The sequence below is a fragment of the Cygnus olor genome, chromosome 14, assembly GCF_009769625.2.
Source record: "Cygnus olor isolate bCygOlo1 chromosome 14, bCygOlo1.pri.v2, whole genome shotgun sequence".
Lineage (NCBI taxonomy): Eukaryota > Metazoa > Chordata > Aves > Anseriformes > Anatidae > Cygnus > Cygnus olor.
This window is the reverse complement of record NC_049182.1, coordinates 19,129,923-19,147,666: the sequence shown is the minus strand read 5'-3', so window position 1 is coordinate 19,147,666 and position 17,744 is coordinate 19,129,923. Positions and strand designations below refer to the sequence as shown.

The 17,744-nt window shown below is 37.2% G+C and overlaps 1 protein-coding gene across 3 annotated transcripts in view; it reads right to left on the bottom strand.

Annotated features, from left to right (window-relative positions):
* ATP10B (ATPase phospholipid transporting 10B (putative)) overlaps positions 1–15,676 on the bottom strand; it is a 58,159-nt gene extending 42,483 nt beyond the window's left edge. The window contains exons 1-3 of one of the 3 annotated variants that reach the window (XM_040573651.1): positions 15,538–15,676; positions 11,708–12,001; positions 10,625–10,819 (exon numbers count right to left, since the gene is read on the bottom strand). In XM_040573651.1, coding sequence (XP_040429585.1) covers positions 10,625–10,819; positions 11,708–11,982 — 470 coding nt within the window. In that variant the 5' untranslated portion in view covers positions 11,983–12,001; positions 15,538–15,676. Of the gene's footprint in view, positions 1–2,657; positions 2,771–8,517; positions 9,165–10,624; positions 10,820–11,707; positions 12,002–15,537 lie in introns of those variants that run through there. The other 2 variants (XM_040573650.1, XM_040573652.1) reach the window with 2 other exon arrangements.
* Between the last annotated feature and the right edge of the window lie 2,068 nt (positions 15,677–17,744).

Genomic DNA, 17,744 nt, shown 5'->3' with positions numbered 1-17,744 from the left:
TCCCCTATGAACCTAATGTTATGCACACAGCTTCAGGTTCTGTCCATTCACTAATTACAGAAGAGACAATGAGTCAGAAAAGCCAAATGACTTCTTTCAGATTAGAGAAGAAGTCTTGTTTAGCTAGTATAAATTGCTAGTATTCCATTCTTGTATTCAGGTGAACAGCGTCCCTCTCTCCTAATGAGCATCAAATTCGGTAAAGAAGCACAGTTTCTTTGTAGAGAGCTCTATTTCCTGAAAGAACTATTTAGCTGGAGCTGTGAGAGTAAGTTTCCTACATTATAAAGGTATTCTAAAACTTTGCCAAGAATTACCAATGAATAAAAGAACAAAAAATACTTCACAAGGACCCTCTCACGCCCCACAGCAACATTGGCCCAGTTGCCTAGAAAGATTTTTCAAATGAAGCAGTCTCCTTTCAGCAATTCCTGTAACTGGGAACACTGCCCATTTCTCTGTTCTTTGATTAAAGTTCATAGCACATGCTTTGGTTGCTAAATAAACAGAAGAGCTTCATAAATCTAAGATGGTCTGACAAGAAACATATAAAAGACAAACACATTTATGCAATAAACCAAACAAAACGTGGTGATTTTCTATAGGCGGAGAGCTGAAAGCCTGAATCTTATTGCACGTGGCATCAGGGCTGTGGGACGTCAGATTTATGATCTAGGATGAAAGTTTCTCATTACCTTCTTTCCTTTACCAGTCAATTTATCAACCACACACTTAAAAATGGTTCCCTTGCTTCCTGGTATAATGGGTAGCATGACAATATCCCTCACAGGGTAATGCAGACAAAAAGAGACAGCCTTGAATAGTCACAGCAGTCTGCCAGAATTTGGTGTTGGACTCATCATATATGACCAGTAGGACCGAACTGAGCAGACTTTATGAAAGCATTTCTGGGAAGAAAGGATCATATAAGAAAGCCTGCTGTAGTTAGATACTGTGGGGGAACATGAATAAATTATTGACTTTGTGTCAACAATATCATTTTACATTCTTGAATTCAATAAAAATGAACTTCAAACAAAAACTGGGTCAAGCGGGATGGTGAATAGGAGGAAATGAAGAAATATTGTTCTGCTCTGCAGAGGAGATTAAATAAAGGTATTTTTTCATATGCATCCCACAGGATGTCTATGAGTCCTAGACTGTCTGAGAGAAAGATCTTCAGAAAGCTTTATTATGCATAACTATCATATCATCGAATTAGTTCAGTAAGTTTTATTTCCTTGAATTCCTAAAAGTTGCATGTGAGTTTCTTTTGCAGTTTGAAGCAAAGACATTATTTGCTCTACCTTTCACCCAGTAAATTGCCACTAGATTATAACATCAGCCACTCTGGAAAAAAAATTACTGTCACATATAGACAAAGCCAATTGTATGTAAATTCTCTACAATTGTATTTATCGTATATAAATTCTCTAGAATGTTATATTCTCAAGTATCACTTTATCAAAAAATGCTAATGCTCTGATGTTCTCAATGTTACACAGTAAACAGAATTACACAGAAATTTATACTTTACAGATTATTTTTGCAAATAGAAATTGAACACACTATCAAAGACTTTAACAGCTTTTATATGGAAATCCCCACAACATGCTTTCTAGCACCACTTTATGGTCATGATCTCAAGGCTAGGAGCTACTGCCATAAAACTTTGAAAAAAGGACAACAAAGGAGCAGATCTGGGACTTGAGGAAGGCACTAGACTGGAGGGAAACTGATTCTGAAACCTGCCCATAGGCCAGAGTACAGCACAGCTTGAATTAATAACTCCAGCTCAGGAATACTGTATCTGAGCAGAAGTATTGTTTTGTCCATGCAGATTCATCACTGTCTTCTGCCACGTTACTATCATTTCTGGTAGATGGAAAGGCTGTTTTTGTGACGTGGACATCAGCCCAGCAGCATCAATGAATCATCATTTAGCAGCAGTCAGTCCTGTAACAAGACCTAGCAATCTGTAACAACCTTTCCCCTCCATAGCTGTGGAACACTCCCTCAGGATTCCAGTAATGCAGTAAGATAGCAATGAGCATCTTTTAGAGATAATGGGAATTAAATTTTTCTAAAGTCTACTAAAATACATTTTTTAATTACACCAGTTTGGTGTTACAAATTCCTGTATGCTAGCAACAGATACTAACTTTTTGTGTTAAAACTATCTATAGCATCCTACTATGGGTGTTATTATCTCAATGATAAAAGAAGTCAATGTTCAACTTCTGTAATCATTCCAAGTTCATGTGGAATGCTAAAGTAAAGCAAACTGAACTAAGTGCCAGAAACTTAGAAATGTATTACATGCTCATATACAATGTTCTGCCTTTCTTTTAACTTACATTTTTTCCCATCTCTATCTCGATTTTATAATGACATACACCAAATGAAGAAACACAATAAAGTAGAAGTCAAAAGTATTTTGAGAACACATTTGCATAGACTTTACTACATTCTTTTAGTAAGCTATTGACTAACGTATTTAGGAAAATCTATTTTTTTCTTTTTGAATATTTCCTAGAGCAAAATGCTATTGCTACAATTCTGCAGGCACTAGCTGGAGTGAATAGGTAAAACCAAGATCTGTTACTTAAAAACCAGTAATCACTGGCATTGGTTTCTGAGGACTCATTTAATCTTACCAAGTTTTTGGAAGCCACAGCCTAAATCAGCTTTTCCAATAGACATCTCCTTACATAACCATGTAGCATCTTTAAGTCACATGGTAGGAGCCAGCTTCTCTCCAGGATTTAATTGTGTTTTAAAAATTAAGATAGGTAAGATAGGACTTAATGCTACAATCTCATGATTCTGCAGGTATCTGAGCCAAAACAACAGATTCTCATTTATTTCTGCTTTGTCTTTAGTAATTACCTTCAGCTGCTTTTAGTTAAACCATTGAGCATCTTTTCTGTGAAGCAACTTTAAATGCCTCGGCAGGTAATAGACCTCGAAAAAAGCTCTGATAAAGCAATATATGAACTTGTGGTAACATCAGTTACATATTTACGGATTTTCTTCCATAGAGCCCACGGATACTCACTGTAGCGATATGCAGTGACTGATAAGAACCACTAGCTCACTGCTCTTTGACCAGTTACTTAAAGACTGCTAATCACTAGCATTAGCTTCTGAGGAAACTTTTATCTTAGTCTTGGAAACTAGACATTTTTATTTTGCATTTTGTCAGCTCATTACATCACGCATCTCTTCACTACACAATCACCATGCTCACCGTAAGACAAACTCATGTTTTAACTATTTCTTACAATTTTGGTACCACCGTTTTCAAGCAGTTGCATGGTGGCATATAACAAACTGGAGCATCCTCTTGGTTGAGACCAATTTCTCAGGTCACTGGAAGCCGAGAAATTCGTCAGCCTGCACAAACAGAAGGCACTGTTTTTACCTTCAGTAACACCCGCTGTTAATTCAGGTATCCACTGCTAAACTAGATACAAAAATTCCATACTACTTGGAGTACACGTAGAAGCTATATGGATGACAGAGCACAGAATGAGTGCCTGCTGCCAGTGATGGTCCCCCCCCACAGAATGATATACTCATTTTTGGCATCAAGCAAATGAATGGCATTGGATCTTTGCTGAAGGAAAGTGAGTTGCAGTAATATAGCAGATAATCATCCTGCAGTTATTGTAACTTATTTATATTTCTACTTCTATATGAAAAAAAAAAGTTTAAATTGATCAAGTTCTTGCTCTGTTGCTGTCTTAGGAATGCATCTTCAGCTATGTGGAAGATGGGATATGAAGCCAAATCTTCAGCTTCCAGTTGATTATATTCATCCGCCATTCAGAGGAGGAACCACTGAGGTATAGAAGCCTTGATGTTGCTGTGCCCAAGAAAATCAATTGAAATTTTGCCTGAGGGAAGGTGATAGGACTTCAAGCAGAGCAGAGGCTTGAGACTCTCTTTTTTTTGGTGTATAAAATGAACCAACTAAAGCCTCCAGCAGGCTCCTAGTCTTTAAAGTTATGCTTTGTTAGAAAACAAAAATAATAAAGCAGAAAGAAAAGGTTCTTTAACAAGTGAAAACTCAGTGCTGCTGAACAAGACTTTAAATGAAAGTGTTGGCAACAAACCTCTTTTTGCTTACTGTGCCCTTGGCAGGATGGTGTTTTCCTCTCATCCTGCTTTCTTCTCAAAAAACTTTTGGGTTCACCCTGGGTTGAATGAGCTGCATATGATGTTTCCTGGGTCCAGAGAAAAGTTGCCATTTTTTCTTTCACTTCTGGGATTTGACAGCAGGCCTATTCCTGTTTGCAAGCACGTTCCCTGCTATTCTCCGCTATCTCCCAGACTGTACTTAAGCTTGCAGACCTCTGTGTTGCTGCTTCCCTGGCCAACCACAGCTTCTTTCCTGACATGGGTAGCATCCAGGAAAGGTGCAATCTCTGCTCCTTTCAGGTCTGATTGATCAGAGCATATGAAGGAGGTTGAAGGCAGCCTTCCTCTTTACTACTCAGCTATCCCAAGTTTAAGAAAATATAAAGTATGCTATATGTATTGTAACTGGTAGACAAGCAGGTCTTCACTGCTGTCAGAGGCTTCCTATACAATGAATCTAACATTTGCCTTATAAATTACAATACTGAATTATAAAATTTAAATCAATTGCACTATTTTAATTCTCTTTAAAACTGGTGAATCTAGCTCAAGTCATTTTCAGCTTTCCAGCTGCTGGCCTTTCTGACTTTGTGCATTGCAGCGATGAGGTCTCTGTTTTTCTCTTATTTCCACATCACTTGCTTTAGGACTAACCCAGAGTTAATGGTGATGCAGAAGTCTTTAAATGTTCTAAAACCTTATAGTAAGCAAATAAAGAATAACAACAAAGGCCAGACTGACTTTTTATTGTGACACAAACACTAGGTGGGCCTACAGTGGAATAGGAGATTGATGCTTGTGGGAACTACTTGAAAACCACAGGGTCTGTAAGCAACTGAAGAATTTTTCTACAGTGAGTACAATGGGGGTCTCTCAACATTTAGTATGCCTGTTGCCTTAACTAGTTATCTGAGAACACCACTAGATCATTCAAGGAACATATACTAGGCTTCTCTGAATCACTATTTCAGATATCTGAGTTTATGTGCCTAAAATTAAGCAATGTGAACAGCTCAGATAATGTTTTTTTACAGGTGCAGCTGCCAGATGAATGTGCATTTAGTCAAGCATGTAGCTCTGATATCTTGCACTGTGCAAAGTCCTTGCATTTGCATTTGAGTGTCTATTGATAATAGTCAGAAAAATTTAGGTTTAATTTTCTAAAGTGTGAAATCAATTTACAATCCTGTCTGGATGCTATGGAGTATTTGGAAATTATTACGGCTTAATCCTAGAGGTATATCACCCCCAGACCACAGGTTGATTATATATCAAGTAGTTTCTTGAACATTATAGAACTTTGAAAGAATCAAATAATAGCTTTTAGTAACTGTTGGCTTTTAGTCACTTACAGGCTTGTATACTACATTAAGTGCTGGTCCCTACTGTTAGTTAGTTAGTAACAAACTGGAGAGAGTTCAGAGAAAAGTAACCAAAGTAGGTTTGGAGGGACTGACTGACAAAATGAAAAGTATGATCTATATACATATCCTACCTAAAAAGTGTCTGGGCGTAACAAAGCGAACATGTTAAAAATTACACATATATTAAGACTGTAATTGTTATGGATGAAGAATAATTAGGGTTGCATGAAGCCAGGTCACTTGAGGAATTTTAAAGCAATTAAAGAGGGATAACAAAGCAGAATATCATAGAAGATGCTTTGACAATCACATTTCGTAATAGTGGAAACCTCATTGCTAGGAAAATTTAAAAGTAGACCAACTATATTTTAAAGGGTACCACGAGAAAGGAAACAATTAAATATAAGTCTGTATCATCCACAACTGAATTTTTAGTTCTGTTCTTTTGGTATTGTGTGATTTATTTTGGCAGCACAACAGTTTGTACACAATTATTATGCTTCCAAAAACCTTTGATTCAGAAAGTCCACAATCAAACACCAGATCTAAGCTACTGCATCTCCCCAAGACACTCTAATATTACTGTCTCCACTTTTTTAATTAAACGGTCTTTAAGTATGCTACCTGAAATGTCTTTTCCTTCATTTAACTAGCAGGCCAGATTACCCATTCCAGCTGATCTCTGTGAAAAGAAAATGAGAAGTAATGTGTTTACAGGGCAGTCTACTTGAATTCAATTTTCTTCACTCTATGCTGAAGGAAGCCAAGTTACTGCATTTCCCCCAGTCTTCAAGAAAGTTTTGGAGAACATTCAGTCTTCAGAAAAGAGAGCTCTCCCTTTGTATGTCTTTTGAAATAGGAACCAGAGATCTTGTTACTGAAATACACTCTGCAAGACTTCAAATCTAATTAATTTTCCATCTTAGGATGGAAGATGAGTTGTTTTATTAAAAAGAATTCTTAGTTGCCACAAGATTAACAAGATTCACAGTGCTTTGAAAAAGACTTTCACCTGTGTTAAAAAATTACCTACAGCAGATGATTCACATGGAAGAAAATTAGAAGACATCACACTCTTCCATGACTTTGCAGCTAGCAAGTAGAACAAGAAATATCAGCTTCCCAAAGCACTATAGAAGCCTGATTAAAATTATTCATGATATAATAAGCTGTAACTACAGACATGATGGCAATTGCAATTATCCATGATTCTTCCACACAGCATAAATGGTACAGTCTGAAGCCCTCCTTATTTTCCTTTCCCTTACAGCACTGGTTTTGACCGTAAAACTCTGCTAAAATACAAGATACTACACAATATTTCTTCACAGATCAAAGTCCTTTTTATGGAATGGGATGATCGGTTTTAAGATGGGCCATGTCAAGTTTCTGTATATGAAAGTACTCATGGCTGCAACTTGAATCTGGATCTGTATGTACATTGTAAATCCATAATAGGCATTTTTCTCTTATGCAAACACAATCTTTTATCATATTCCCCACTTCTCACATTCCTATGGTAAAAATCTTTTAGATATAAATTAATTTTAGATATAAATTAAGTTATAAATTAGATATAAATCTTTTAGATATAAAATTAATGCTTTATGTCAAGAGGAAGTAAGAATCCCATGCAGATCCATTCATTAGTACCTACTGTACCACCTATTATTCTCTGTCATACTGGTCTTAATAAGAAAAGGTTAACAAATAATCCATTGCCTCATGGATTAATGAAACACTGGAAAGATTAAAAATTCCAGCTAAATAGCAACCTGAAATATAAGAAAAAGGGGTAATTTTAGCACCCAAAGAGCAGGAATTATTGGTAGTTTTCATGGTGGAACAGAAAAGGAATCTTAGATGAACAATATTTAGAAACTTGGAGAATGTCTGCTTTTCCAGACTAGTTTGCAAAAAGAGGAGAGACTTTGTTTCTGACAAATCATTATCTATATGTGGGGATAAGTTTAGCCACCGAACAAGCAAATCCATTATTTCCCTGTTTAACCAGCAGGGTATAAAACCAAAAAAAAAGCTGGCAAACACATACAAGAGAAACAAACAGTAATGAAAGAAGTAGGTGACAAAAAGCCAGAGTTCTGCAAGATAGTGCTTGTAAGAATGTACATTATATAAAATGCTGATGATTAATGTGAGGGATGACAAGCAACGTTCAGGGAAATGGAAAGTTTTGCTCTTCTGACAAACTGTTGTGATATTTTAACAAGAAGAAGTCATTTTCTACTTTGCAGAGAGAACAGCTTTGATACATTAAAACATATTTTTCAAACTCCTTAATGTCCTAAAAGAAAGAGGTCATGAAACATTTTGAAGAAGGAGGCACAGATGCTTATAGATACTTCATTTAGAGATGACCAGTCATATATTACTATCTCCTATTTTTAAACTGTGTTTATACGCAATTTTTATTTTACATACAACCTAATAAATGAAATACACCTGAAAGCAAGCCTACAATTTGGAGCATAAAATTCAAAGTAGCTCAAAGGGCTACAGTTTCCAAAAGTTTCTTGGCATATAAGGATGCAAATAAGGACACATTAGCTTGACAGATCTTGTTCTGTGCTACTGTTGTGTACTATATCGATCTTGTTTTGTGCTATATTGATTGTGCAGATCTTGTTCTGTGTTATATTGATAGAATTAAGCTCTCTTGAAAATTTCTTAGAAATCCAGGGCTTGGTAGTTATTTAAGCACCTGTTTTCACTGCACACTATGTCTAAGAGGCCAATAGCCACTCCAATACCATGAAACTCAAGTTTTCCTTCCCAGTCTGAACACCCGGTTTAAAGAAAACAGAAATATATTTCCCTGTATGAAATATCAGGTGTTATCTAGTTACTAAGACTTTTCTCCATTTTCTTAATCACTGTGATTTTCTAGCAGGCATTTATTAATACTCTGAAACAAACAAACAAAAAAAATCACCATTGATAAAAGATCTTAAGCCAACATTTTTCACAATAAAAGCTGTACAAAACCCACCTGCTGTAAATGTAACAGCCCATATGATTGATTTCTTTGTCTAATTTATACCGCCGAAAGTCCTCCCAAGCATCTTTAATGGCTGTCATGGCCATTATAACGCAAATCGGGATCATAGAAACTTCTGGTTGGAAAGCATTCACCACCGGCACAAAATTCAGCAGCGCAATGACCACAAAATAAATATTGGCAAAGCGGTGAAACTGCTCATAGATGTTTTTAGGGAAGAAAGTCAAGATGGTGTACTTTGTTGTCTTGATTTTATTGGAGTCATAGTATCTGTTTGGATTTTCCTTCCACTTTGTACTTCCAAAGGACAAATTGGAGATGATCACTCGTTTATTTTCATTTTTCTTCTTTCTTTTCTTTAATTTTCCTCTCTTCTCCAGCTCTTCATTTTGGATTTCTGTGTCTGAAGCAGCACATCGGCAGCAGGCTTCCTTGAAAAAGTGTTTTTTCCATATCATCCTAGAGAAGCAGCCTGGAAAACTTTTCCTTGACATCTTGTTTTCCTCTCAAAAAGTAGCCTCAAGTTAAATACCAACAAAGTTAGAAGAGTTCAATAGTCCAGATAAACTCCAAAATGGCGGAGAGAAGAGTCAAGCTGTCTGGAGCCCAGGGCTGCCTCTCACTCGGCTCCAACCTCCACCTGCCCAGGGACAGGTATCATCCTGACCCAGCTACACTGGGTCCTAGAGCCTGCCGGGAAGCCTGCACATCATACACGACAAAAGCATCCTGAATGTTTTGTTATTCCTGTTACAATATGCCCGGAGGCTCCATTCAGAGCATTTCCCTGGCATCATGTGTCTGCTCACATGAAGTGTCTCTGTTTTAACACAGAACAGGGATGAGCCTAATTGTACATACAATTTTCACGGTTCACTCCAAGCGTTTCTGAATCACTTTGTAAGCCTGTGAGCTGCCAGGAAGTTCAAAGGTAATGGGCAGAGCTCTGCGTACAGAAGTCAACAGAAGCCAACTATAAGCCTCTGTACAGACAGTATTCCTCTCTTCCACCTCCTCTATCTACTATTTGTTTTCACACCCATAACATGGATTATTAAAACAAACACATTCCCCCCCTCAACCAACCAAACCTAGTTGTGAGAATTATAAGTATACATAAACGATATAAGGGCAGTTTACCTAGATTGCCCCACAGCCTTATCCTTCTCTGACAGACACACCTCTGGACTCCCAAGTGTCCCTTTCTCACCCAGTAAACCCTTCCAGCCTCCCATTTCTCTTCCGCACTGGACTCTGTGTCACTGCCACATTAAGTGGTCAGCCTAGATGAGATGTAATTTCCAAGAGAGCTAATAAATGTGTACCAGCCATAGTAATTTTTCCTCTATGGCTTGAGCTTAAGAAGAAGTGAAAAAAGGAAGAGACCCAAATATTTAAACTTCTTTTAAAGCAAAGCACTATTGCATTACACAGTGACAAGCTAGGCAGTCTCATGTCAAGTTATTACTTGGACAAGAAACTCTGATGAAATCAAAATGTTGCAATAAGAATTGCGCATGAAAATATTTCTTCCTTCTGAGTCAGTACTGGGCAAACATCATAGTTTACTGCAAGTGGGTGTTGTACCATCTCCAGAGTGAAAACGTGTTGTATTGATCACCTGTGTTTACTGGAAATGCTATAAATTTTTTTTTCAGTTCCTGGTTATGCTTCACCTTGAATGCAGTTGATTATTAATCTTTGTATTAATGATTTTAGCAGGAAACTTCTGAAAGACATTTTTTCAATGTGTTAAACAGCCCCAGTGATCCTTTCCATGGATACGTTTCATATTTCCTCCAGATCCTTCTGCAACCTGGAGAAGATGTTGTGTGTGTTGGAAGACTGGTTTGGAAACTTGGAATGAAAACCTGTGTATCGCACATAGTACTGTGATATGAAATAAAACTTCAATGATATCAGGATGACCCTGACTGAGTTAAACAAGGCACTTTCAAAAGCAGAAAGAAACTCTTCTGTAACACCTTTTACAAACTTACTGTACTCCAATGAGTCAGTAAGGGAACTGCTGCAAAATCAAGATGAGCAGTTTCCACCACATCAAAAACAAGGAAAATAATTGGTGTAGTATACTTACTTGTCATAGACCTTGGTTTTAGAGGAGTTTATCATCTTATCAAATCGGTATTTTCTATAGTTTTCAATAGCATCCTTAATCAAACTGGCAAGCAGTACCACAATCAGAGGCAGCATAGTAATCTCCCTGTGGAAGACTTCTATTTGTGGGAACCAGTTTACAACCAATAGGAAGAGGAAATAAAGATTAGCTAGCCTGAAAAGGTACAAAAGAAATTAAAGTGGTCAGAAATGAGAACTTCTATTTTTCTTGATGCAATTCCCCCATTTTGTGTCAAAGGAATATTAATCATTTCACATCTCTAACCTCCTCATCCTTTGCCAGAATGGATTAATCAGTTATTTAACTTAGATGCTTATTTTTTCTTTAGAAAATGCTGAGTTATATATTTTCATAATATTATACATACATCCAAATTTCCATGCATTATAAACACTTTTATTTTAATCTCTAGGAGCTGAAACTTCTTTAAGGATCCCCCCCCACCTCAGTCTTGAAAATAAACACAAACTCAGAAGCTAACTAAAAAGAGATAATTAAAAAACTCCACCACCACCACACACACAAAAAAACACAATACAAAACAACAACAAAAACAAAAAAACAACCAAAAAAAAAAACAACACAAAAAAAACCCCACCAACAACAATGTAAAAGGATGGGTATAGAAAACGTGTTCAAAATTGTGGAACTGCCTGCATCAGGAATCCATAAAGGATTCCACATGTGGAAAATGGAAAGATCAAATTATGAAGGTATAAATCTAATATAAAGATTTTAAAAGTTAGAGATGGATATGACACTACCATTTATCTTGAAATGAAACTTGAAATGTTTACAGAAAAACTGCTCCAGCATTCAAGCAGTAAATCTGGCCACAGCACAGGTTAGGGTACCTAGCATTTGTTTGCTTTAAATCTTCATTTCAGTATAAATCAGGTGACATTTGTTTCCAAAGAATCATCACCTAAATTTTAGAAACAAGGCACCTATAAAAGCAGCCCTTCTCTGTCATGCTCCAATATCACTGTTTCAGAGACAACTCTTATATGCCATGCATCCTTGAATGATTTTTTTTTTTACCTGTGAAATTGCTCAAAAAGATTTTTGGGCGAAAAAGTAAACCATGTGTATTTTGTAGTCTGTATCTTGTTTCCAGAATAAAACCTAGAAGCTTGGTCCCAGTCTCTCTGCTGTCTCCCATTGTTCGGAAACACAACCCTCCACTTGTTAAAGTTGACTTTTGATCTATCTCTGGCAGAAAATAGCAGTGGAGTTGATTCTGGTACAGTCTGGGAGAGACTTATGGCTCCTAGTCGCTGCCAACGGTACAAAGCCGAGTCCACAGACAAAGCCATTCGCAGCAAGGATGTCAGGCTGAAAGACAAATGCATGACAATGACTGAAAACCTATTCCATTCTGGTAGAAAATTCACTTTGTGTCTTACTAGCAGAGGTTTAAAGCAGCAAATGGTACTACTGTTCAGTCCATTACATGTTCAGTCTTTGAGCTCAGCACTTTCTACAGAGAATGCATAGAATAAGACACAACAAAATCTTCAGTAAGGAAAAATCCATTTCTATCTCTGGGAAAAAAAAAAAAAAAAAAAGAAAGCCCACCTCTATTTTCTTTGTGTTATAACAGCAAACTAATATAGATAAAGCCAATTTAACAGATGCGAACAATGGCGTTTCCACCACAAAGTCTGTATTATTTTCTTCAGTCATAAACTGCCACCAAATCTATTCGGGCATTTTTCTTCTAAAGTCTCAGACTTTCTTATATTGCTTTTTCTATTCACACTTACTTACAAAGGGACCAGCTCAGGTGTTGAATCTCAACAGCTCAGATAATAAAGAACTGCAACATCAATTTAATCTCATTTACATTCCCATAACAGTTTTCTAGAGTCTCCATAGAAATCTGATTTAAATGAAAAAATGCCAAACACCACTAAAACAATGGGTGTTTTATTGGGTCGTGAGATAAAGGAGCTCAGCCTCCTAATACTAATCCTATTATTGTTGAACACATGTCTTCTGACTTGTTCACACATTCACAACTGCAATTGCAATCCAGTGACCAGGACAGTCAGGCTCCAGCAGCACAGGTCTGTAAGCTATTATGTTCAATTTTAAACACCGTAAAATCCCAATTCAAAAGCAGGAGCTTGTGGACCAGAAGCTGCCATATAAAGGTGAGGCAGTACACATGACAGAGCAAATAAAGAAATACACTGACCTTGTGCAACTTTAAAGTTCCCCTAAACAAAACCCATGAACTGAACCTACCTCACCTAGGCTGTGCGGCTAACATTTTTTTATTTAAGCTTGGACAATGGCCATTTAGATTAGTTCACTAAAGAATTCGCTTAAACTTTATTTGATAGCAACCATGTTTGAAGCAGATTGAGAAGATCTGTACACATTTGTGCAAGACTAAATGAACCCATCTCAAACTGATACTTTGAAATGGTTTACACCTTTATTACAGGCGGGTCCTTTTCTTTTTGCTGTCAGCTTCCTCTTCCAAAATGCCTTTTTTTTTTTTTTTTTACTGTATGCGGTATGTGATTTCCTTTGAAAAACAAACCATATTTAAAATGACGTATGCAGTTTAGTCACAGAAGGGGAAAAAGTAGACTACTGAATTTCACTAACACGCTTGAAGCGCACTGTTTTAGCAGCAAGCAACAAGCAAGGTTTATGCACTATCACTAGCTGCTCAGAAAACCAATGCAGAGTTCAGCTTGCTCAGCAGTGCCTTGGGATCCTCTGTGATGAGAGGAGAAAGGCTAATTGCCACCTATCAAAACTTGGAAACACTGGCTTAATTACTCCAAATACTCAATGAATCCAGACTTAATGCCGTGTTATCTCAATAGGGAATGATGAAACTACGAATTACTGGGAAGATGCAAGGGAGGGGAAATATCAGAACAAGCAAGGGAAAGGAGTTTTTAACAGAACTCGCTGTGTACCACATACTGGAATTCCAGCCTTCAGTCCTTCCTTGATTTTAGATGACTTCACTGTGTTTGCAGTAACTGTATTCATCTGTGAAAAGATTAGCTACTGAACGGGAAAGCAGCTGCCACTGTGATAATGAGATCTGAACAGTGGCAAAGTGGTGATCTTTGGTGGCTCAGATACACACAGTACTACACACGTCTTTAACCACATAATATATATACACGAAGACTTATATAACAGTGGCATATATGAGCTACACATAACCTGCCAGAGCACCAAATTATTTCTGTACCTGTGATACATCAAAGTAGGTTAAAACTAATTTCAAATTACAAATTAAAAATGCAACGGTTTCAGGCATATTACTAAAAATAAAAGGAGATTAATTGAGGTAGCTTTACGCATAAAAAGCAGCATGTCTTCCACAACTTCCCCTGGGAAATTTTTTCTACAGCTTCACAAATCACAAATTCATAACATGATCCACACTAAACTAAGGTACTGTTTTATGGGAGGTATATTCTGTAGCTGGATGCTTGAGCAAAACAGCAAGCTGATGGCTTTCTTGACATGAGTTTCAGTGCTGGCAATGAAAAAGTAGGAGAATCAAACATAATACTTAGAATTCTGGATCAGTAAGAACATAAAGGAGCCTGAAATTGCCATCAATGTTAGGCTGTGACCCAGCAGGAAAGAAGTAAAAAGATGCATTCTGTAAAACAACAGCTTTCTTATCTCAGCCAGGTGCTTACAAGAATCCTTGCAACTTAATGGCACTTTGATGTTTTATACCAGTTACTTTCTGTATGGTAGGAAATCCGTTAAAAATATTGCATTCTTCTGGCAATATATCTAACGTATTTGTCCCAACTCTTTCTAAATGAGCTTCATAAAATCCTTTCTCTAGAACAGAACCTTTTCTAGAATTATAAAGTATTTTAGAGGTGCACACCCATTTGATATATGTTTTTACATGGAGCTGTCACTGAAAGAACCCATGAAGTGCGGATTTTTTCGACATATATTTACTGAAACAACTTGTTTTCTTCCATCTAGGTAGTGAAGCCTGAGTACTGCAACACACATTCCGAAAGATCCAGGTGATGTAGACATTTCCATCACCATTACGTTTGGGATTTGTCATCTACTCCACTCCAGCACAGAGATTACAAGAAATGATAACTCCAGTGCTGGCATCTGACAGCTATTACTGTTTTGCTTAAACTCACCTTTGTCAGCCACTTCAGAAATACTTGCCTTCAAAAAGGAATTAGCAAATTCCAGTGGCCGGATTCATTTCCAAGTGGGATTTTTCAACAGATAGAGATCAGAAATGCCAGGGAAGCACCAGCCACAGCTGCAGAATTTTGCATTATGCTCAGTTACGCTACAGTTGCTCAAGGTGTAACATGATGACAAATACAAGGAAAGTACATGGCTTTGCTTCAGCTCAGTGCTTGTCAGACTTTGAAACAAGGGGACTAAAAGAACCCCCCCATGCCCTTAAACTCCCAAACCTACTATATAGGAGGGAGCCTGGAGAAATGGTTCAGGAATACAGAGGAATATCCATGACAGCCTGCCTTTATTGCTATATAATCACAGCAGCATAAGGTTTTAGTGTCTCATCATCCAGACTTTTCTGAAGTTGCTGTCTTTTAATACTGTTACCACCGTTCCTGTGGAGGCCTAAGAAGCCTCAGTTTCAAGAAGCTGTTTTCCCTCTTCCTTTTCATTCCATTACTCCTAGCTAAACCTGTGGGCAGCTCTCCATGGGGCAAACACATTTTCACCCTGATAATTCCCAAAGGGTTTTACAGGGGACATCCTGGGGACATCCTAGCCTGGGACAAATCCACTCCCTCCTTGTGTACATACCCCTCAAGGTTCCCACAGCTACAGACATACATTCATTATATGAAATTATGATGAATTGTTACCTATCTTATTCTTCCTTTTAGGAGTGGCACTCCTTCCCACAGTCCAAACTATTGTCACTCTGACCTTCACATGGAGATATTATGGTCTCAAAGGACATGCAAAATGTTAATGCATATTTAGATATCTCCGTTTCTGAGTTCCTGCATTTGGGAAAAAACAAAACAAAAACAAACAAACAAAAACAAAAAAAAATACAACAAAACAACAAGGCAGAAAGCAATACATAAGTGATTACACTAGAATCTTTTTACAGCAAAGGTAACAACTGTACAGAAATGTGTCAATCAGACACCAAATTACATTCAGGTGTGAGATGAGAAATGTGTAGCTGGTGCTAACATAGGAGATTAGACACAGTGGTCACATTATTTCACAACCCTGCTTCAAAGTTTCTGAAACATTTAAAGCACTAAGCAAAGCATGAAAGCCTTTGCACATCTCCCATAAAAATATGATAGAATGTAAGTTTGAGAAAGTTTCTTATGTTTGATGAAAGACTGAAGTGAACAATACCCTGTAAATTGAAATGGTATCATTCACACTGTCATCAGGACTTTTTTTTTTTTCTTTGAAAAAAATCAGAATTTCTTTGCAACAAAAGGAGGACTGAAATCATAATCTTTCTGCAGTATGTGGCGCAATTTGATAACATTTATCAGCTGATTCAAAGGGACAATGTCATTAAATATTTTTTTCCTTGCCATTTGGCACATAGATTAAAATATCCAACTTCTGGTAATTAAAAAGAGTGCTCCACAGTATTCATGGAAAAGAAACGTATTTTGCCTAACAGCTTTGTAATGGTACCCTGAAGAAGATATTATTTGTGAAATGCTATTGACTGCTACTGCTATTTACTATTTCTGCCTCAGAAAGAGGATTTTACATATGCTGTAAACACTACAGCAATGTATTTATTACAATAAGCAGCCATTAATTACATCTCGTACAGCCTAAGGCCATCCTTCATGTTTTGAAAGGCTCATTTATTTTATTCTTGCTGCATTTCATCAGTGAATGAACCTGTCCCCATTGCTAAGACTAGTGCTACGTTTCTGTCCTAAACAAATTCTGGGAAGTCAAAGAGTGCTCACGATTTAGCCTACATTGTGGTAAGCATTGAGAGATAGCCCTTGCTTGTATCTAGCTTGTATTATATCTAATGTATAGCCATTCTTATATCTAGAATGTAAGGTATCCAGGGATCTGAAAGTATTTCAAATATAATTATCTCTTCCTTTTATTGGGAGGAATGAAGAGCTGAAATTTGTCCTGGGAAGGCAGATACGCAAGGATTGCTGCTGAGTCCTTTCCAAGTGCAGAGTTCAACGTGTTCAAATGATTCGGTGTACCTGAGATGAACTACCATTTACTTATCTATATCAAGCCCTCTCAGGCAGGCCTATGCTTATTTTTTTTAATATAGTATACTACGGTGGGAATATGTAGGCATTCTTATATCAGAGGTGAACTTTCCCATGAAGAGACATATCCTAAACAAGAAACAAACAAGAGGGAAGATGGCACTCCAACATCCAGCACGCACTTGGTAGAATTTGGCATTTTTCCTCCATGTTTCAAGTCTATCTTCTATTTGAGAGTGCTGCAATTGCAGCCAGCAAAAACATTTGGGAAATATTTCCCTTTACCGGAAAAGAGATGCTACAGCCCACTGATGGCAAGTGTTTTCCTCTCGTATCCTTTCACTGACAATGGGAAAATTGCCCTTGGTTTTTCATAGATAGCCTATATTACTAGCAACCTCTGTTACTGTTTAAACTCATTCTATCTTTATAGGATAGAAACTGACTGCATTAGAGAGCCATGCCAATGCACTTAACTAGGATGGATTAGCTGTGACATAGTTCAGTAGTATTCTTTTAAATGTTATTTCACCTGAAGATTTTTGTAGAAAAAAAAAAAAAGTAGTCTTGTTGGCTAGAAGAGAAAGCTCATCAGAAAGTCAGCAATAAAAAAACAACTTTTTCTCTTTTGAAGTTACTTCATTCCTGCCAAGTGACAGGCTTAGCTACAGATGTACATGCCCCAGACTTCTGAAGCTGGAGAAAGGAATCCTGTCTTTCCGGCATATGCACAGGAAACTTTTACACAATCTTGCCTCGCATAATTTTTATTAAAGGAGGTGATAGATCCACCAAAAAAAAAAAAATCCTACTTGTAGGCATATGTAAAAAAATGCCTTCAG